This window comes from Channa argus, chromosome 14 (genome assembly GCF_033026475.1).
Source record: "Channa argus isolate prfri chromosome 14, Channa argus male v1.0, whole genome shotgun sequence".
Lineage (NCBI taxonomy): Eukaryota > Metazoa > Chordata > Actinopteri > Anabantiformes > Channidae > Channa > Channa argus.
The window spans coordinates 20,405,045-20,427,101 of record NC_090210.1 but is presented as its reverse complement, the minus strand read 5'-3'; the positions used below and the strand labels follow the sequence as shown (position 1 = coordinate 20,427,101).

Below are 22,057 nucleotides of genomic sequence, written 5' to 3'. Positions count from 1 at the left end.
AGCCTGTGGAGGAGCCTCACCTACACTATTTATAACTTTCTCTAATGGAGCTGTATATTTCCATTTCCTGGCCATGGATAATTATCCATGAGCCATTTTATAAACTTTAATTCTTGTGGCTAAACCAACAGTTTGCAAATCATGAAATCAGCATGTTGAATAGCTGCTGCAGTTATGTGATTTTGACAAAAAGGTTAAACGGTTTAAGTCAAATGATGAGTTACTTTTTTGAGTTGACACTTGGTGCCACTGATGACATTTGTCAAGTCCACTCCATACATTTTGTATGAAAAGAAGTTAGATATTCTACTTCTGCTCTTGCAATCTTTATTGTGCAATCTAGTATTCTAATGAAAGCAGCACCTGCTAAAAATATGATTGATTTAGCTTGTTCTTTATTAGACTGTAAGAAGCTGTCTTCTGAAAAACAAATACTGAAAAAATTGATAAATGAGGGTAAATTTAAGTCTGGGAGATGTTGAAGGTTAGTGCCTGATTAAAATGTAGAATAAATATCATGTTTTTTATTAAATAAAATTGCCTGAAACAAACATTGCTGGATTTTTCAGTTCTTCTTGCTCTCGGCATCATTTCCGTTGTGGAAGGTTTGAATACAGTGGTGGTAAAAGCAGGGACGAACTGTATATTTGCTGATAAATGTTCAGTCGGTGCAATCTCCTGATGCATTTTTTACTAAAGTAGATGCAAACAATGAAATATACCAGTGAAAGCTCTTCCAAATGTGACAGATACTTAATTATTCACAGATCAAAGTATTCATGTGACACAACATTGAGCTCATTGATCACAGCAAATCACGCCATCTTGGCAAATTTACTAGCAATATGAAGTAATAAAAAAACTGTTTTTCACCTGTCAATTTGCAAACATATAATCTTACAGGGGAATTGTCTCCCTCTCATGAGTAGAGGTTAGGCTTTGTACGTGGATGGGCAGTAAATATAATTTTTATTTGATTTTCATTCAGATCATTTGATGAATCACAGGATAAGTAAAATCTCGAAACACTTCGCTATTTTGATCTTTTTTTTATGGGATTACTACACATTCACAGAGAGTCGCAGTATCTCCATCACCGCCGTTCTAATGGCATTAGCCTGAGTTGGCCTGTAGAGGGCGGTGTGCAACTGTGCGCAGACTCTCAGCCAACCGGAAATAGATACCGGCATGTGACATTTAACAGGAAGTAAATAAACTGCATTCCCGCGCAGTTAAGTTGGTTTAAGAAAGACGTCCATAGTTAGCCATAATCAAACAACATGGACGAGCTTTATTTGGATAATATCGACGAATTTGTCAATGACCACAATAAGATAGTAAGTGCACCGTTTAGACTTGTGACTTCGACGCCTTTTTCGGCGCGCAAATAGCCGTTTATTGAGGTTAAAACTGAGTTGGCTTCGATCGAATCGACCATTGAATGGCGTTCAAAAACACACCAGTCTGCTAACAGGGCGACACATATTCCCAGCATGGTTACAGTTTAAGTTACAGCTTTGCCATGTGGGCGACTTAATCTCCGCCGGTGACTAATTCGACGTACGAAGTATTTAGCTAGTTGCACCCAAACTCCAGGTAATCTCCATTAGAGTTGGTGGCATCTCTTACTACTGTTCGTCGTCGATAACTGTTAGCTGTGATTTGGAAAGACGCACAGGTTTCTCAAATGTTGCATCAATGACAAAGGTGGACGTTCTGTTATTCGTGCACCTGGAGCTATAATGAATTGTAACGTTAGGATCGCTCTGCAGGTTTTCGTTGGATAACGTTAGTGTTTACACATGGACATGGCAACCCACTGTCGTGCCTTACCCCTAGTTCCATCGTTCGTGTAGCAAGTAACATGCGTATCTAAAAATGTATTTTAACCTCTTTTTATGAAATAGGTGACCTACAAATGGCTGAGTCTAACTCTGGGAGTCCATGTCAATACAGCAAAACAGTGAGTATTCGCTGCTTCTCCCCACAACACTGTTTTCATAAAGATATGCAGAAAATGGAACATGTCATATTCTATAGTGCATTGAATTCATTCCTCTTGGACTTTATAGTGTTGACACAAGTGATTAATTTTCCATATTCTGCAGTAATGCAATATTTTTTTTTATCCCTATGCATTACTGTTAGTACTAAAGCATATTAAAATGTTATATCCTACAATACACCAGCAGCATGAGGCAAAGCAATGTATACTTGCATGTAATGTGTTAATATTATGTACTGACATCTTGTTGGGTAATACTATATGAAATTATTTAAAATGGTGGAGTAGCATGTGAGAATATGTATTGGAGATATGTAACATTGCTTTCCCCACTAAACATATTGTACATATCAACACTAAAGCATTGTCTGAAAGTACCATGGCTGGAAACATTTAAAATGTCTTTCTTTAAATCCGTTCATGTGGACAATGATGCTGCTGCTATTTTTCTCTGAATTAAAAAAAACACGTTGCTTTTTTTAGAATGCTCTACCACTACTTGGATTACAAGAGGAAGGAAAGTTCGGCACAGCTCCACGCCACCTATCTTGTATCGGGAAAGTTTGTAGACAATGGCCAAGCAGTGAGTTACAGCATAAATTAACAAGACTTGTTATTTGCATATTTTTTTGTTTTTTTACAGAGAGAATTTTGCTATGTGTTATGTTTCCTCTTAGAGTCACAGAGTGTCGGTTGTCAGAGAGGACCAGTTGGAAGGTGTGCAAAAATCTTTCCTAGCTCAACATCACTAAACTCTGTGTTCATGTGTTCTGCAGTGGGATTGTTTTCTTTCTGTTTTAATAATTGTCGTAGAAGAGCAGAAGTGTCTAACCTCAGGTGGTTTTTCTTTTGCAGATTTCAAATCCAAGATGAGCTTGATAGTTAGTGTTCATGTCTACAGTGTCCAGAAAGCTTTACTGAAAGACAGCTGTCCCCTTTACAGCGTAGATTATGATGCAGTGAAAGACAATCTAAAGAACTGCAGCAGGTATGTTGTTATGTTATATTGTTGGAGGGTTAAATGTCTACACTCAATGGCTTATTTTCACACGAGGAAAGGGAAAGTTTTATTTTTTGATGAGAGGCATTCTAAAAAGATTGCATAAACCTTTTATAGAAATATTTCCAATACAACAGTTTAAGTGTGAAACTTGAAAATAAACTTGAAACATGTACTCCATACATTCTTTTATCAACTCTCTTAGAGGTAAATAAAGCAATCCAACATGTGTGTTGAGTTAAAAAAAAAAATAATAATAATTTGTGTTTTTGTTGTTTGTGCAGATACAGTGCCATCCGCTGTGCCAGTGCAGTGCCCATGTCCTCAGTGGAGCTGCGGCAGGTGAGAGAAACACAGCGGGCTCCCACAACAGAGACTGAAAATAAAAAATCTGACATGAATGGAGATGCCAGCTCATCAAAACCTTCCACCAAGCCTCCAAAAGGCATCATGGGAATGTTCACAAATAAGGCTCCTCCGAAGAACCAGGACAAGGAAGAGATTAAGTCAGACCAGAAAGAAAATGCACCTGTGGTATGGATTGCTATTCTTTTGGTGGAAAGGTACTCAATTACAGAAATAATCGTTATTACTTTCTTTAAGTATGAATGTGTTTTGTATTTTAGGCTGATGCCCCCAAAAGTAAGCCAACTGGAAAAGCCAATATGATGATGAACTTCTTTGCGAGTCAAGCAACAAGTGAGTAATAATAGGAGCAGTAATATATGATAACTCAGTTTCAGATATAGCAGGTTCTGTAACCTTAAATGTTACATAATTTTGCTGCCAAAGATGCATGTACACACATACTAAATATAGGGTCACAAACTACCAAAAAAAGTTGTATGTATTACCACTAGTTGACGGTATTTTAAGGAAATGTGAAAATGTAACTAACAATGGTAATTTTTGCAGATGATGCTCAACACCCTTGACGGATATAGACAGTTAATGTGTTTGATGTTGATGTCAGTCTATATACAGATGTTACTAGCAGTCACACTTGCCCATTCCCCTCCCCAGCTGTGCAGTGCTGGTCCAAGCCCGGTAGAAATAAAGACATTGCCAAATCACTGACAATGAGCCGCTTATGCGACCCTGAGCTCACGGGATAAGAAAAAAGGGCAGATCGACTAGCAGTCACACTTGCCAGCTATATTCTGTCACCAACATTTTAACCAAATACTTTTCTGTGAAGGAGACAAAACTGTGAAAGCGGTAGGAGCCGCTCAGTCATCCACTACAGAGCAGGAGTGTCTGAGTTCTCACCCTGAAGACAAACAGGAGGCTGCTAAGGTGGAGCCACAAAAAGAAACTAAGAAAGACTCCAGGAGGTGTGTTTGCTTCCTAAAATATTATTGCATGGAAAAAGGCATCAGCTTTGATTGTGGATCACTTCAAATATTCAAAGAATAGGCCGTGTTCAGACAGACTTTTCATTCTGTAGGACAAAACGACCCTTTTCATACATTAAGTGGGAAAGGTTTTAACCTAAAACAATACGCTGTAGTGCATGAAGAAACTTGAATCTGGGTTATATTTTTCTGCCACAAAATCTCATCCAACCTATCGCTTTGTTGGCACGTCATGTATAAGCAAGCAAACATACAGTGTCCACACACCATGTTGTTTACCTTGCGATTACCGCAGCCAAAGATGAGACTGTTGCTCCGGTTTTGGCATTTAGTAAGATAAGAACACAAAAGTTGTCCAACCAGATGGGACTTCACAGCTTCTGTTTAGCACATAAAACAACACACCATGCACCAATGAAACCCTTGGGATTGTTTTAATGGAGGGCAAATATTTGTTAGCATTAGTGATTTGTGATGGGGGGGGGGATAGGAACGCAGTTTTTCTAGATTAAATGTTCTCAGGGCTATAAATGTCAAAAATGAATTGAATTGTTTTACCCGTATGAATGATTTGAAAGTTATGTATTTAAAGTAAAAAAATCCTTTACTTTGTGAAGCAAAAACAAACGAACAGAGGATTCTGACAGTGAAGAGGAAAAAATGGAGAAGAAAAAAAGGCGAAGAATTAAGAAACCTGACCCAGACAGCAGTGATGAAGATGGTGAGTCACTTGTTTTTTCTTTTTCTTTTTTCTTTTTTTAAGTTCCAACATTGTTTTCTTTGTCAAACTAGCATAACAATGAATGGTAAAACAATTCAAATAGGCCTTGACTCTTCAAATAGAGTTTCAGACATCGCGTCACTAAGGAGGGGTAGATGGTGTTAGTTTGGTTGGAAAGTTAATAGTCCTAGTAAGCATTACATTTAACTCTATCTGGCAAAACATTTCTAAGATCATTCGATATGCACTAATTTAAAGATAATCATTTGTAAACATTTACAACTTTCTCGTTCTTTTTCTTTTTTCATCTGATTCACTTTTGACATTTTGGACGAGGGACTGAGGGTTCTGCTGTTAGCATAAGCATCTGTCACACATGGGACTATGGGATAAACGCAAGTTGAAGGGGAATTAGCAATTAGAATAAAACCTAGCACATCTGGCTAGGAGCCAGGAGTAGTTAAAGACCCCCACACATAGCCTGTGGTTGTATCAGACTGCCCATGGTAACCTAAGATCACATGTGTTGACTTAAAAGAATTTATTGAACAAAGACAAATCAATGTCAATTTCAGTAGCTGACAACAAAACTCAGGAACAGGGTGTGAGAAGAGCACTTGGGAGCCTTTATGAGAATATACGATAAATGGGGGAATTTTTCATACAGTGATGTCATGATGGGTTTTTTTTGTTTGTTTTTCTGAGATTGTTCTAACTTCTTCTATTGTGAAGTAATTATGGTTTCACTTTACCTTGCGTATATATAACAAAATATTCTACCTCATGCACTCCAAACCTCTGTCATCCACTTGCCATCGTGCCTGGAGCTCTGCAGTGCTTAATTATGAAGGTTTTTCAGTCCCAGTGCAGATGAGTTCTAAGCTATGTTTAAGATGTGTTTTATTAATCTTGCAGTAAGAATTTATGAAGAGGGGACAAAAAGCTGTTTGAGTTAATTATAATAAACAAATGTTTGTTCACCTCTTCAGTGATTCCAGATTCTCCACAGCAGATGGTAACAAGAGAGCCATCACCAAGTCCCAAAAAGGAGACGGAGTCTGTTTCACAACCACATGTAAGTGCTCAACAGTAGTGTTGATTTAACATTGGTTGATGTCAAATCAATTTATTCCTCTAATTGTGTTTGATGAACTGCTCTTTATGTATTTAAACTCAGGAATATGTAATTTGTTCATACTGTATGTGGCTTCCTTCCACAGCAGGGTCACTCTAAAACGGAGACAAGGAAGACGAGAAAAGTCCTCAAATCTCGTATCTTTGTAGATGACGAAGGATGCATGGGTACGAAAAACACATAGATGAGTATAAACTCTAATGATTAAATCACATCTGTGGGATATTATACTACAACATGCCAACTTTGAACTTTTTATTTGTTTATTCAAATATTATGTGCTACTGCTAAACATTACATTTTATATTTTAAAGGTTCTTCAAATTTTGTATTCAGGTTAAAATAAAAGTACATTAAACCTTTGAATTCAATTGAACACACTACAGATCTATGGCCATATTTGTACAGGCCATGTCCAACATAAGAGGTTTGTTTCACCAGAAACATGGCGACACAGTATAAATGTGAAAAATGCATTTGGAATTATCAAAACAATGTTTAGGAGTATGTATTAACTCTGGATTACCTTTATTCCAAAGTGACAGAGAAAGGCTATGAGAGTGAATCGTACTCTGAAAATGAAGATGATCTTCAAGCCACTAAACAAGCTCCAAAGGATCCTGTCCCATCAAATATATCAGCAAGTAGCAAAGAAGATGAGAAGAAAAGTCACAAGAAAACTTCAGCAAACACAAATAAAGGAACTAAACAAGCTTCAATTATGGGATTTTTCCATAAGAAATAACAGAAGACGACGTCCAAGTCTTCAATCGGCTCTCAGGACCAAGCAGTGAGCAGACTTTCTGAAATAAGTGACTCTCATCTGACACACGTTATGTAACTTGGATGTGTCCAATTCAGCATGACAAATGTCTTATACCATTTCAGTTTAACACCAACTAAATAAAGCTTGAAAAGTTAAAAAGTGAAATGCCTTGACACAAAATGGAAGAAAAAAAAAATAATAATAAAAGTTTGATATTAAAAAATATGATATTCTTATTGTGGTAAAGTTGACTGTTAAGTTATTCCATTCTCAGAAGTAGGGATGCTTTAATGTTTGAATTACTTTAATTTGCAGTGCTCTATTATCCTGTTCAGGATCACGGGGGGGCCTGGAGCCTATCCCAGCAGTCTCCTGAGTCCACCCTGGATGGGGGTTGCCAGTCCATCTCAGGGCCACAGAGAGACATGCACATAGGGACAACCATTTACACTCACATTTACACCAATGGGCAATTTAGAGTCACCAGTTAACCTAACATGTCTTTGAACTGTGACAGAAAACTGAAGAACCTGAGCAGTCTGGTATTGTACCATGTTATTTACTACACCTAAACGTAGTTATAGGCTTTGATTCTAGTTTTGAAAACCCAAAAAGGTAGAATATCTACAGTGAATACTTTTAAGTATGTCAATGTCCGTGTATTTAATCCGAAATAATTCATTGTGTAGGCTTAACCCAATCTATAAAATGTAAAGGTCATGTTGAAGAGGAGAGTATCCCCACCACAATGTAAACGCCTTCAAATAATCTGCACAAGGTGTGATGTATCTATTTGTAGTTTCTTTCAGGTGCTGTGTAATAGAAATGTGTGAAATATAGGCACCCCTCTAATTGTTACTAATTATTAGAACTTTGTATATCAGCTGAAATTTACAGCTCCTGGGCCTCTGCAGATGTCCTCAGTTCCACTGTGGCCCCCTCCTCTCAATGATTTCTGATCTCCATCTGCAAGGCTGGATCAATTGGATGGCAAAGGATTTTCAAACGCTGAAAAGAAACCAGGTATATAAACTTCCATAATACTGTAATTTGTCTCACACATAGCCTAAGCAATGTCTGTTAGACTTCATTCAGAGTGTCTAATACACATTAAATATAAAAAATAAAATACTATGACTTGTATAAAGGTTTTTTTTTAAGCCTAGCAGTTCATATTATTTTGCAATAAGCAGGGCTGCGGCAGTTAAGTCCTTAACCCCAGTGGCGGGTGGTTACTGGGGGGCACTGGGGTACCACCCCCTTTAATTAACAGTAGGATAACTTTGTAAACAATACAATTAACTTAGAAAATCGCCAATCACCATACCGATGCTATGGTTGGTTGTCAGCCTGCAGCCTGTATTTGCTCATATACCAAATAAGGTGAATAAAGAATGTTCAACATTGGCTTTAGAATCTGTATGGTAATTATAGACAATATAATTATTTTAGAAAAATGACTGAAGTCCTTTAAATTTGTGAAAAATAAATTCTATATGAAAAAAAATACATTTAACACAGTTTAATCTTACTTTGCACATGATAGCATTTATTTAAAATGATTTTTAAAAAACTAGCTAAATCTGAATGATTCTGTCTACTTTGTACAAGGTGCGTATGTGACCCTGTGGACGCTTAACAATCGTGACCTGAAGCTACGCTCTGATTGACAGCTTCAGGATTTTCCACAGGGTGCAGAGATTATTGAACCAAAGCCAATAAACATGGGTTTAATGTTCCTGTGGTTGGACAGTTGTATGCTCTGTCTCTCTATGTCCCACCCATGGTAACTACATTAGTCCGAATATTGCTGCAGCTCAGCAGCTCGCGAATGTTGCTGCAGGAGAAGAAGAAGCCACCAAAAACAAAGTCCAAATGGTTTACCAGAAGAAAAATGAGGATAAAGAAGCTGGGATACAGCAGTATGCTTGTGATGAAGGACAAGCTCCACCTGAGTTGCTCCAGCTCTTCTTTTGACAAATGGAGTTAGCTAAAACATATGCGCAGGTGTGAGCCGAGACACCGCCTGTTGCAGTTGCCCTCCTTTTCTTGTAATTTATTTTTCCCTTTTCATATTTACTGTTGTATTTTAGTATAGTAAAGTGTCACTTCGCTGTGTAAAGCTTATCCTCTCTGATCATTTGTAGAGGGAGTTTTCGTTCGGACTTTAAACATACCGTACGAAATAAGGGAAAACAGCGAGAGATCACAGAGCTGGTAAAAAGGAGCAGTGGAAAAGAAGATTCAGAGAAGATTTAAGCCGCCCGCATCTTCCATCTCTGATTATGCGCAACGTGAGGTCTCTGGAGAACAAGGTGGACGAGTTGACTGCACTGGTGAGGAAGGATAGTATCTTTCCAGACTTTAGTTGAATGTGTTTCACGGAGACATCGCTGTAGGACAGTTTGCCCGACACGTCGATATTGATGGCACATGTGACAACATAAACTCGATCGCAGCCAGACTCCTGACCCGACATCCAGATGCCCTCTTTATGATCTCCCGTGACTTCTCCAAGACCCTCCCCACCCTCTCAGAGTATGTGGATAGTCACACCAAGGGGGGAGAAGAAACTGGACCTGATGTACTCAAATGTTAAAAAGGCCTACAGCTCTTCTTCCCTTCTGCCCCGGGCCAGGTCTGACCACAAGCTGACCCACCTCCTGCCTGTATGTAAGGTTCAAAGGCAGCCTCCCTCCACCAAAACAGTAAACGGTGGTCTGAGAGGGCCACTGCAGGGATGTTTTGAAGCCACGGATTGGAAAACAGTCTGTGAGATACATGGTGAGGACATTGATGGATTGACAGGCTGCATTACAGATTACATCAACTTTTGTGTTGGCATCTGTATACCAACAAAAACTGTCCGCTGCTAGGGCCACGAAAGACATTGAATTAATCCTGAATGAGAAGAAGGCAACCTTCAGGTCAGGTGACAGGGAAGCACAGAGGGAAGTCCAGAGTGCCCGCTGGTAAATATCAAAGAGGGGAAGGAGGCTTACATGAGGAAGCTCTAACAGAAGGATACCAGAGCAGTTTGGAGTGGCATAAAAAGCATCACTTGATATAAGACCAGCAGGCAATGGGCAGAGGGGAGTGTAAATAGAGCTAAAGCAATAGATTTGATGATTTTATATCCACCCCCCCCAAGGAGCTTCACGACAGCTGCCCACATCTCACCCCTGCCTGACTTGGACACCACTCCTGTCTCTGCAGCAATGACTATCTCAGCAGAGCAGATGAGGAGAGAGCTGAGCAGGTGAGGAGAGAGCTAAGCAGGCTTTGCCCCACATAGTCTACAGGTCCTCATGGAGTCAGGCCCAGGCTACTGAAAGCCTGTGCCCCACAGCTATGTGGCATCCATAAGCACATCTGAGCCTGCAGCTGGAGAGGACGCCTGTGGGATGGAAAACAACATGCCTGCTGCTAGTACCAAAAGTAGCCCGCCCCAGTGTCCCCAGTGATGTGGCTCTAACCTCCCACATCATGAAAGTGTTGGAGAGACTGGTCCTGGACTTCCTCAGGCCCCTGGTGAAACCATTTCTGGACCCCGTCCAGTTTACTTTTGAGCATCAGCTGGGGGTGGAGGATGCTCGCATCTACCTGCTACACTGCATCTACACCAAGCAGGACAAGCCTGGGGGGGGGGTCTGTGAGGATTATGTTCTTTGAGTTCTCCAGTGCTTTTAACACAATCCAGCCTGTCCTTCTAGGGGAGAAATTAATGAGCATGCTCGTGGTCACCCCCATGATTGGCTGGATATTGGATTACCTCACAGCCCCACCCCAGTCTGTCCATCTCAGAGCTGTGTGTCTGAGACATTGCAGCACAGGTTCTCCCTAATAGACAGTCCTATCTCCCTTTCTCTTCACCCTGTATACCTCTGTCATCAGGTACAACTCAGAGTCCTGCCACCTTCAGATGTTTTCTGATGACTCTGTCAGTTGTTGGATGTAACGAGGGTGGAGATATTACGGAGTATCCATCAGAGGTGGACAGTTTTGTTAACTGGTGTGAGCACAATCATCTCCAGCTCAGCATCGGTAAAGATGGACGTAGTTTCAGAGTACAAATACCTGGGTGTACACCTGAACAATAAGCTGGACTGGTCAGTTAATGCACCATCAATATACAGGAAAACACAGAGCAGGCTGTATTTTCTAAGGAGACTAAGATCCTTCAACATCTGCAGCACCATGCTTCAGATGTTTTGGACGTTGAGGATGCACGGAAACTGCTTTAACATGAATACAATGTGTACAGAAGACAGCTATATTTAGCTAATCTATGAAATCGGTTTCATATGTAGTGATTTCATAGAGTGGAACTGGGGCTGTAAACAGATTGTATTTTTTTATTTATGGTTACTTACTTCTGGACCAGCTGCCACTGCCTACATATAAATAGAAATACAATTTGTGGGCTAAACACCAGCATTTAACCCTCTTTTTTAAAATTTAATTTTAATTATTTACCAACTTTCAACCAAATTTTCTCTGTTCCATCCTATTCAATGTGTGGCCCTCTATCAAATAAACCCTCAAAACCCAGCAGACCTGTCTCTTGATTTTTGACTTTGCAGTAAAATCTCTACTTGAATACTGACCTGTTTGAAAGTTCCTGGTGTCAAACACATCTGTCTAACTGCCCATAGTGGCACCATGAGCACAGAGGAAAGTGTCATCATCCATCCTAATGTGTACGCCCAGTCAGGATAAATGTACCAGTTGTTAATCCTAAAATGCTTGTAATGAACCAGGTACAAGGTAAAAGAAATCTGTAAAAATAAAAAGCATGACATTTATTTAAAATTCTACTGGAATTTACAATGACAGTTTACCAACTAAGGCTAGAAGATGGATGCAAATCAGCCAAGGTCAACTGTACTGCATAGACAGTGGATGAGAAATTTGAGTTTACCCCAGAATAAAATGCCAAATAAAAGAAAATGGGATAAGCCAAACATGATTTACATAAACATATTTTTGCTCACCATGGTCAGAAGAGGAATGATGTATTTCCAGCACAGTTTGAAAAAAACTGGGGGTCTCTTACTTGTCATGTCCTCGATGATGGTAGAAAAACGGTCAGCACCTGATAGAATTTAAGATTCATAGTTCCAAAATGTTTACTTTTCAGTGAAACTTGCCATTTTGAAATAAAAGAAGGGTGTTGTTTGTCTAGAAGTGTTGACCTATTGGGGAGCAGCTTGAACATATATTTATAATGCAAACTGTTCCAATGCTGACACGTCAAATCTTGTTGTTGTACTGATTTTCTTGCTTTAAAAAGGGAGCTAACCTTAGGCCTTGTAGAAATCCACAGAAACGGGTGGACTGGAGGAAGCTCCTTGCATTCTAATCTACACGCATATTAACTTTCCAGGACAGTACCTATAATACGGCATTCACCCTTCATTGCACTTTGACTGCACAGTGTTTTCATTGTGTGGTACAGGAATTGTTAAGTGACCCAACATTATGCCATCCAATACTGCAACAGTTACCATTTTCATCCTATTTAAATTAATCATTGCTATCTGATTATCAGTGATCAAAATGTCAGTTTATGCAGATGACACCCAATTGTATATTTCTGGTTCACCACACAACCCCAAACTGAGAGAACAGGATGCACTTGCTCTTTATCTGTAAAAATGTCATATGAAAAGTCAAATCACATTATCCAAAACATAATTTAGTCCATTGTTACGTGAAATTTACTCACCAAAAATCCAGCCTATAGCCAGGCATTGACAAATCGTCATAAAATCCTTGCAGGCTCTGGTACAACCGTAATAATCTATAAGCTGGAATACATAAATCCCCCCCTAAAGTAAAGAGAGACAACATATGAAAAATGTCTAGCATTTTGAAAAATAAAAAGTTTAACATTTATTTGGTTTAAACTGTAAAAATTGTTCTACAACCCCAATTCAAAAAAAAGTTGGGACGATGTGTACAGTGTAAATAAAAACGGAATGCAATGATATCAGATGTTGAAACTGAGACATTTAAACATCTCATGGAAAGTATTAGCTCATTTTGAATTTGATGACAGCCACACTTCTCAAAAAAGTTGGAATGATTTTATCAGTTTATCATTACGCAGCATCCCCTCTTCTTTTAACAACTGTCTGTAAATGTCTGGAAAGTGAGGAGACCAGTTACTGGAGTTTAGGAGACAAATGTTGTCTCATTCTTGCCTGATGCAAGATTCAAGAAGCTGCTCAACAGTCCTGAGCCTTTGTTGAGTTTTCTTTTTAGTGATGGACAACAGGCAGACCAGTTCAACACCTTGATGATCTTGATGACATTAAATACTGTAGATGTTGGGATCTTCAAAGTCTTCGCAATTTTATGTCAAACATTTTTTAACTCGTTCCACAATTTTTAGACACAGTTTGTCTCAGATTGGTGAACCTTGGCCCATCTTTACATTCCAGATTCTGCCTCTCTGAAATGTTCCTTTTATAACCAGTCATGTTACTGACCTGTTGACAATCAATCTAAATCGATGTCAAATGCTCCTCCATTTGTTTTGTTATTTGCAGCAATTACTTTTCCTGCCTTTTGTTAACTTTTTTGAGTTGTGTGGCTGCCATCAAATTCAAAATGGGCTAATATTTTGCATGAAATGATATTTTGTTTATGTTCTATTGTAAATAAATAAATAAATTGTAAAAACAAAAGTTTTACAATTTTTTTTTTCAACTTTTTTTTAATTGGGGTGTATATTTTCTTTACCTCTGTGACCAGAATGAGATGTATGACGAAGAAAGATGAACATATGACGAGGACAAAGATCTCATGCTTCACTGGTGCACGGAACATCTTTGGAAACAAGTCACTCACAGACGTGATTACAGTCTCCACTGTTACAAACTGGGGAAACAACGAAACGAGCAACTAGTGTGATTTCTGTGTCTATGTTCAGCTATGATGGATCAGTTATTAGTCCAATAATCTTACATGTGTGTCAACACTCAACAGAATGAGCATCAGGAAGAAGCAGACAGACCAGAACTGGGGCAAAGGCATCATAGCTGTTGCCTGAGGGTAAGCAATGAAGGCCAGACCTGGACCTGTGTATTAGAATTACACACCAGAGTTGGTAGTGACATGGTATACAGTATATATATAGTATATTTACTATATATGTACATGTAGTAGATATATATGTTTGGGTTTGAATGTTCACAATGTCAGAAGACTTATACCTGATTCAGTCACATTGTCAACACTAACACCTTGTTTCTGAGCCATGAATCCAAGTACAGAGAAAACTACAAATCCAGCAACAAAACTGGTCGCACTGTTCAGCAGACAGAGCCAAAAGCAGTCTCTAGAGGTCAAGGTAAGACAGACAAGAGTCTATTCGTCACATTTAAGAATTTGCCAAAATAACAACATAGAATTTACAAATGTTCATGTTATATCAACTGGAGCAATCTGAACGTACTTGTAACAGTTGTTGTTGTAGTCATTGTAGCTCCCCAGAACAGTCAGGGTGCCTATTGTGAGACTGTAGGAGAAGGATATTTGAGATGCAGCTTCTATCCAGACCTGCAATGTTCAAAAAATAAAAGCTCAAAAGTTGCTGTAGCTGTGTGGCTCTAGGGAGGGCAATATTAATTTGATATTCAATTGGTCCAGAGTGAAGTTTTGTAATCAATCAATTGATCAACCAATGTATTTTCAATAAATTTTATATAAATGTTTGTGAATACGTCTTTCTGGCCTGCGTTATTCTCTGATTGTTCTATTGGAGGTTTTTCACCTACACTCATTAAATTCTAGGATATTACCATAAAACTTGTTACCTCCAGGTTAGCCAGGTGTTTTATGTCTGGATACAGATAAAAGTAGATTCCATTCCAAGCTCCAGGTAGAGACAAGCCCCTGATGAGCAGTATCAGGAGCATCACATAGGGGAACGTGGCTGTGAAATATGCTACCTAGATAGAAGTAGACATTTTTACCTGCATATGTAACTTTAATTAACGTTTACAGTGGGCGAGGCATTTTTAAACTCTTAAAACATTTCCACTGACCTTTCCAGAAGACCTGACACCTTTCCAAATACTGAAGTAGCAGAACACCCAGCTGACCAGAAGACACAAAGCCAGCTCCCATCTGACACTGCCCAGCTCCTCAATACCTCCAGACATGCCTAACATCCGTCGCCTGAGGTGAGGAGATATTTAATATGTACATTTTAAAAAGCCTGAAAAGAGGCACAATTTGACAAAACCAATAGCAACAGCTTCCGGAATTGACAGATTAAACACTTTATGTTAACTCAAAGACGCTTGGCTACATGCATAAAACAAGAGTAAACATTTTTTCCACTACATGTGACATGCTCAGTCATTGTGGACTTGAAATGCTATTATTATTAAAAAGTAAAGCTCATTGCAGTTTTCAGTTCAATCCCAGCCAGTTGTGAGTGATTTAAAACTATATGTACAAGCTTCCATCAGACAGACAAGAATTTCCAAATTACGCAACCAAGGTGGACGAGTATTTACCAAAGTGAGCACCAGTTGCTTCTTAGACAGAGAAACAGCCTGATTAGACAGACATTAGTACCGTCTCCTGTCTCCACTTTTTCCTGTCTGAAACAGGTAAGTAGCACGTGTAATTCAATCACAATATACTCTATGGGATGATTAAAGCCTTTCTGATGTAACTCAAGTTAAGTTTAGGTAGATAAACATGAATTTGAGCAGTTTAAAATCTAAAGTTAGTTGCCTTTTACAATAACACTTCGCCAGCTCCCGCGGGTAAACACAGTTATTTTCAGTACTTATGTGTCAATTCATGGCTTCTGGACATTTGTAAAAATTTGGATTTCTTCTATAGCAGTGGATTTCTGCACGGCTACTGTCACAGTTTTTCATGCGTTTGACTTTTTAATGTGTGTGTGCACATGCACCACAGAGCAGGGCATGCAGACTCAAGAAAAAACATACATCCATGGGGTCAGTCCGTGTGTATCCATTATGAAACACATATGTGAACAAGCCAATGCATGAATTGCTGTGGGCGGATTTCCTGGATCTGGCAAGTGTAGGGAAGCTTGCACGTATTGTTTTTAATGAGTTAATGTTTTAGTTCATGTGGTATCTGTTTATTTGTGTTTCCTTAATGTTGATTGTGTGTAATATACTGGCCCATGTGTAACTCTGCGCTATAAACAATTTGCAGTAACATCATAACAAAGTAACAGTTTGCGTTTACGGTATTATTACCGATTTCTAAATCATCTCCAGAGAGCAAACTGTACGAGTGCAGAATCATCTTCAATGCATAAAAAGTGAAGTGGTTATAAAGTAATTAACATTCCATCATTAATGAGACTCACTCCCAGAATTCAGTTGCAGCAGAGGTGGTGTTGGTCTGATTCGCTGTCACATTTGTTGAATTTAAAATCTGTAGATCAAGACATGAAGCTGGGTTTGGGAACAAATAATAGTTAGTAATAGTTAATGTTGAATCGCTGGCATTCATACAATACACACACTAATACTTGAGAGTCGACAGTTGTCTGCTAAAACTAATTTCTTTTTTTAAACTAATTTCACTTGTTAAAGGACAGTTATTTTTTTCAGTAGTGATATGTTGTATTTTTTCACATTTAACTGTAAGCTGTACATTAACATTTAACAACATATTACAACTACTTTTAGTTCTCATTAGTTTACTATTGGTTCTAGAGTCTAAATTTACCTGTATTCCAGGTGTTGTCACAGCTGGCCCAGGGGAGCTGGGCTTTGAAGGAGAACACCAGGTAGAACAGAGCCCAGGCTTGAATTAAAATGTAGCTGAAGTCATAAAGTTTCATCATGAAAAATCCATACCCAATTCCTAGAACAACAATTTTTTAAAAATCTTTGTTTAAATGTTCAAACAGAAAGTCAGTTATGTTTTAAGGTTGGTAAATATACACAGTGTAATTTAGGCCTTTTCATTTGTTGGTTTTACATTTTAGTCGAACTCACCTTCTGCCAGTGGGCACAATTTCCTCCAGCAGGTGATGAATCCTTCCTGGGTGTACTGACCACTGGAAGTCTCCATTAGGAACAGAGGTATCCCACACACCAGGGCCAACAGACCATATGGCACCAGAAATGCACCTACAGTGAAGACAGAGACATGTATTCAGATGGAAATGACTTTCACTTATCTGTCATCAAAAAAAGTGCAGCTGATCTTTGTAATATTCACCTCCTCCATTCTTGTAGCAGAGGTAAGGAAATCTCCACACATTGCCCAGGCCGACCACGTTTCCTGCAACCACCAGAATATATTCAGTTTTACTGGCCCACTGTCCTCTGTCTCCATGTCTTCTCACATTTTCTCTTTTTCGTAATTCTTTGTTCATCTTGGGATCACAAAATCCTACTATAGTGTAAAGACTTCACTGCTGTAAGGGAAAGACATCAAGTAACACTGCCCATAACACTCTGACCAAACTCTGTCTTACCTCCTCTCTCTCACCCTCGCTCCTCCCTCAACCCACCACTCCCAACATTTACCCTCAACTTAGATATTGAATTTAATACCAGATACAATACCAGAATGGGTTGTGACTTAGATTATGAGGAGACATGGAATTGAGGTGACAGAGAGTCTGCAGTGGAGTGGTTCCCAAACTTTTCGTGCTGGGCCCCTTTTTGTGGGTAGAAATATTTCTAAGTCTCCCAAGTGGCGTCTTAACTTGTTTGGCTTATTGTAAAAATGTCAATGCCCGTAGTTATTCCTACATTAGTTAGTATCTCTCTGCTTTGCAGTTTCCTAATAAACGTATCCATCCAGCTACCAACAGTTGCACTGTGGTAAGAGAGGAGAGTGTTGTGCTCTGTATTATTACACATAATCACAAATGTGTAAGATATTTGATTGTGTGGGAACCACTGTTCTAATGAATCAGCTAAACCTTAGCGTTTTTACATATGGGAGAAGATATAGGACCATGGTCAAAGTTGTAAAAATGTCAATGTCCGTTGTTATTCCTGCATTAGTTGGTATCTCTCTGCTTTGGTGTTCTGCTTTTTTAATTTTGATTCCACTGTACTCTGAAGTTTCCTAATGAACGTATCCATCCAGCTGCCAACAGTTGCACTGTGGTAAGAGAGGAGAGTGTTGTGCTCTGTATTATGTTACACATAATCACAGATGTGTAACATATGTGATTGTGTGTAATAGTCAACCAGGCACAAGACGAAAGAACTATGTGAAGGTTAACAGGTTTGCCTAGACCCCTTTCAAAGTTCGATGCATCCTCAACGATTGGTTGTAAATACAAACTAAGTCTAAAGTATAACTTATACATAACTAATAATAAAGTTATGCTTTACACCGCTGCATTCACACTATGTAAGTTTTAAACTCATTTAGCATTTAAACTCCTTTCCCAGGGGTTTTCTCTCAGATGCTGGATGTAAGGAAGGAGGAGGCGTTGAGAAGACTTGACACGGGGGTTGAAACAGCATATAGAGCTCCCAAGTTTCAGAAAAACATGTCCTAACTAGTTTTATTTTAAACACACCTGATTGCTGATGTATAGCACCTATAGTGGAGTTATTAAGTGTGTTTCTACAAATTCCTTTATCGTACAATTATTCTTTCGTTTTGGAACGATGATAAGATTTATGGCATTTGGCCTCTGGCCATAACTCTACCTCTACTATGTGTGACAGATAATGTGGCATGATTTGAATTATGAGCTGTTTCTTTTCTTCTCTTTAATTCTTTCTTCTCATGATTCTGGTTATCATCTGGTTAGTCATGATTTTAGTTAATTTTTGTTTTATCAAACCCAAAGAATCATTGACCCCAAACTCATCAGGCTTTTGTAGGTGTTTTCGGGTAAAGTCTAATCTGGCCTTTCTGTTCTTGAGCTTTACCAGTGGTTAGCACCTTGTTGTGAAGCCTCTGTATTTGCATTCATAAAGCCATCTTTTGATTAAAGACTTTCACAATGACAAACCAACCTCCTCAAGAGTCTGCTTGACTTGGCTAGATGTTGTGAAAGGGCTCTTTTTCCTTGTGGACACAATTCTGCCATCAGCTACCACTCCCAATGTTTTTGCTATTTCTCATGTGGGTTTATTTAGTTTTTCATAGACACCTGTTTCGACCTCATGTTGACAATACCAGTGAACGAATGCCAAACACAAAGGTACACTCGGAACTTCATGGTCTTTTAATTTCTGATTAGTCATGAAGTAATTAGGGAACAGATCTTCAGGTTTTCTGGGGTTTCTGCTTCAAAAACTGCCCAAAGTTTAAAAAGGCATAAGCCAATCACAGGAAATGCAGGAATAACTCGGGTTCTTCTGCTTTTGCCTTGTTTACCTTAGCATTTAACAGTTGTTTGCTGGAGCTGTCAGCTTGAGGTCAACGAGGTGTTTATGAAATAAAGGAATCTAGGCTAAAAAAACAAAATAAACCCACATAAGGGATGGCAAAATAAATGGGAGAGGCCAACGCAACAGTTTGTTGTGTCAGCAAAAGAAGGAATTAACGAGCAACCACAGTAAAAGGCCTGGAAGTCTAATGTACTCGCCCATGCCATAAAACTGCCTCTATATGTTTGACAGATAATATAGTATGATTTGAATTATGAGCTGTTTCTTTTCTTCTCCGTATTTTTTTTTTCTTCTCATGATTCTGGTACACGTTAATTTTTGTTTTATCAAACCAAAGAATCATTGACCCAGAACTTTGTAGGTGTTTTCGGGCAAAGTCTCATCTGGACTTTCTGTTCTTGAGCTTTACCAGTGCTTAGCACCTTGTTGTGAAGCCTCTGTATTTGCATTCATAAAGCCATCTTTTGATTAAAGACTTTCACAATGACAAACCAACCTCCTCAAGAGTCTGCTTGACTTGGCTAGATGTTGTGAAAGGGTTCTTATTCACTGTGTGGGGCTCAAAGGGGCTTATTAAAATCAGTTGACTGTGATTCCTCTCGCTCACCCTCACTCCTCCCTCAACCCACCACTCCCAACCTTTGTCCTCAATCTAGATATTGAATTTAAAATGATAGAAAATAAAAATGTTTGTTTTACAATACCAGAATGGGTTGTGATTTAGATTATGAGGAGACATGGAATTAAGGTGACAGAAAGTCTGCAGTGCAGTGGTTCCCAAACTTTTTCTGCTGGGCCCCTTTTTGTGGATAGAAATACAGTATTTCTAAGTCTCCAAGTGGCGTCTTAACTTGTTTGGCTTCATACTATCAGAATCCTAAATTTTGAGACACACGACAAACTGTGGCCTCTTCTTATTACCAACAGTCGTGCTGGTAAAACTGAGATCAACATATGCCTCATCCTATTTTCATATCTTTGTCTTGGTACCTGCAGCCTTTAAATTTCCACCAGCCTTGCGTTTCCTTGGCTTTCTTTTCACAAACGTATCTATGCTAGCAGTGTGGCAGGGCTACTATACAGTGTTTACATTCAGGTGTTGTTGCCCCCCCTTGCTGTAACTCCAGGGACACCCCCACAGTTTGGGAACCACTGTCCTAATGAATCAGCTAAACCTTAGCGTTTTTACATATGGGAGAAGATATAGGACCATGGTCAAAGTTGTAAAAATGTCAATGTCCGTTGTTATTCCTGCATTAGTTGGTATCTCTCTGCTTTGGTGTTCTGCTTTTTTAATTTTGATTCCAATGTACTCTGAAGTTTCCTAATGAACGTATCCGTCCAGCTGGCAACAGTTGCACTGTGGTAAGAGAGGAGAGCGTTGTGCTCTGTATTATGTTACACATAATCACAGATGTGTAACATATGTGATTTTGTGTAGTAATCAACCAGGCACAAGACGAAAGAAATATGTGAAGGTTAACAGATTTGCCTAGACCCCTTTCAAAGTTCGATGCATCCTCAACGATTGGTTGTAATTCACCCTATAAACGTTTTAAACTCATTTAGCATTTAAACTCCTTTCCCAGGGGTTTTCTCACAGATGCAGGATGCAAGGAAGGAGGAGGCGTTGAGAAGACTTGACTCGGGGGTTGAAACAGCATATAGAGCTCCCAAGTTTCAGAAAAACATGTCCTAACTAGTTTTATTTTAAACACACCTGATTGCTGATGTATAGCACCTATAGTGGAGTTATTAAGTGTGTTTCTACAAATTCCTTTATCGTACAATTATTCTTTCGTTTTGGAACGATGATAAGATTTATGGCATTTGGCCTCTGTACACCATCACATTGATTTTGAAATGAAACACGCTACATGTGAGTGAAGTCATGTATGTCATGTATGGCTGCCAGTGGAACCAGGTCACTGGTGTTTATTGACGACCTGACTGGTGATAAACGTAGCAGGATGAATTCTGAGGTGTATTGGGCTGTACTCTGTGTGGCAGCCATACTTGCCCATGTCATAACTCTACCTCTACTATGTGTGACAGATAATATAGTATGATTTGAATTGTGAGCTGTTTCTTTTCTTCTCCGTATTTTTTTTTTTCTTGACCCCGAACTAGTCAGGCTTTTGTAGGTGTTTTCGGGACTTTCTGTTCTTGAGCTTTACCAGTGCTTAGCACCTTGTTGTGAAGCCTCTTTATTTACATTCATAAATCCATCTTTTGATTAAAGACTTTCACAATGACACACCAACCTCCTCAAGAGTCTTCCTGACTTGGCTAGATGTTTTGAAAGGGTTCTAACAATAAAAAGCCTGGAGGTGGTTCTAAGTGTACCTTTCCATTTTACAATTGTTGCTGGAACTGTCAGCTTGAGGTCGCTTTGGATAAAAGAGTCTACTAAATGACTAAATGGAAATGTAAGGTGAAAGTGTTTATGCAAGTAAAGGAGGCTACGCTAAAAAACCAAATAAACCCACATAAGAGAAGGGAAAAAAGAGGGGCCAATTTAGCATTATGTAATGACTCTATCTTTTTATCTTTTTTCCCCAGTGACAGGGAGAGGCTATGAGAGTGAGACGTATTCTGAACCTGAAAAGATGATGTTCAAGCCACCAAACATGCTCCAAAGGATCAGCAACAGCAAGGGGCCAACACAACAGTTTGTTGTGTCAGCAAAAGAAGGAAT

General features: G+C 39.0%; 2 protein-coding genes across 4 annotated transcripts; one reads left to right on the top strand and one right to left on the bottom strand.

The window, feature by feature from the left end:
• The first annotated feature begins 1,209 nt into the window (after nucleotides 1–1,209).
• Nucleotides 1,210–7,207, top strand: pold3 (polymerase (DNA-directed), delta 3, accessory subunit). Of its 3 annotated transcripts, none has more exons than XM_067475216.1 (12): nucleotides 1,210–1,337; nucleotides 1,908–1,963; nucleotides 2,489–2,588; nucleotides 2,683–2,722; nucleotides 2,861–2,993; nucleotides 3,290–3,539; nucleotides 3,632–3,704; nucleotides 4,204–4,339; nucleotides 4,978–5,081; nucleotides 6,071–6,156; nucleotides 6,305–6,383; nucleotides 6,756–7,207. In XM_067475216.1, the coding sequence occupies exons 1-12, from the start codon at nucleotides 1,281–1,283 to the stop codon at nucleotides 6,959–6,961; spliced, it is 1,320 nt and encodes a 439-aa protein (XP_067331317.1). In that variant the 5' UTR covers nucleotides 1,210–1,280; the 3' UTR covers nucleotides 6,962–7,207. The 3 variants fall into 3 exon arrangements, with proteins under 3 accessions (XP_067331317.1, XP_067331316.1, XP_067331318.1); XM_067475215.1 differs by having other exon boundaries at nucleotides 6,302–6,383; XM_067475217.1 differs by lacking the exon at nucleotides 1,210–1,337 and adding an exon at nucleotides 1,372–1,596 and having other exon boundaries at nucleotides 6,302–6,383.
• Nucleotides 7,208–7,318: 111 nt separating this feature from the next.
• On the bottom strand, nucleotides 7,319–17,492 carry LOC137098702 (sodium- and chloride-dependent GABA transporter 3-like). Its single transcript, XM_067475218.1, has 14 exons — nucleotides 17,213–17,492; nucleotides 16,987–17,121; nucleotides 16,715–16,852; nucleotides 16,350–16,437; nucleotides 15,037–15,169; nucleotides 14,806–14,940; nucleotides 14,445–14,548; nucleotides 14,203–14,327; nucleotides 13,955–14,067; nucleotides 13,730–13,867; nucleotides 12,711–12,813; nucleotides 11,977–12,077; nucleotides 11,590–11,760; nucleotides 7,319–7,990 (listed from the first exon to the last, which is right to left on the bottom strand). Exons 1-14 carry the CDS (start codon nucleotides 17,367–17,369, stop codon nucleotides 7,928–7,930), a joined length of 1,704 nt encoding a protein of 567 aa, XP_067331319.1. The 5' UTR covers nucleotides 17,370–17,492; the 3' UTR covers nucleotides 7,319–7,927.
• Nucleotides 17,493–22,057: the final 4,565 nt, after the last annotated feature.

Coding starts and splice junctions, on each gene's coding strand:
- pold3 (XM_067475215.1), top strand. CDS start 1,281: ATGGACGAGCTTTATTTGGATAATATCGACGAATTTGTCAATGACCAC. Junction 1,964..2,488: donor CATGTCAATACAGCAAAACA/GTGAGTATTCGC, acceptor TGCTTTTTTTAG/AATGCTCTACCACTACTTGG. Junction 2,589..2,682: donor TTGTAGACAATGGCCAAGCA/GTGAGTTACAGC, acceptor GTTTCCTCTTAG/AGTCACAGAGTGTCGGTTGT.
- LOC137098702 (XM_067475218.1), bottom strand. CDS start 17,369: ATGAACAAAGAATTACGAAAAAGAGAAAATGTGAGAAGACATGGAGAC. Junction 16,438..16,714: donor TGACAACACCTGGAATACAG/GTAAATTTAGAC, acceptor TCCCAAACCCAG/CTTCATGTCTTGATCTACAG. Junction 12,078..12,710: donor GGCTATAGGCTGGATTTTTG/GTGAGTAAATTT, acceptor AAATTCTATCAG/GTGCTGACCGTTTTTCTACC.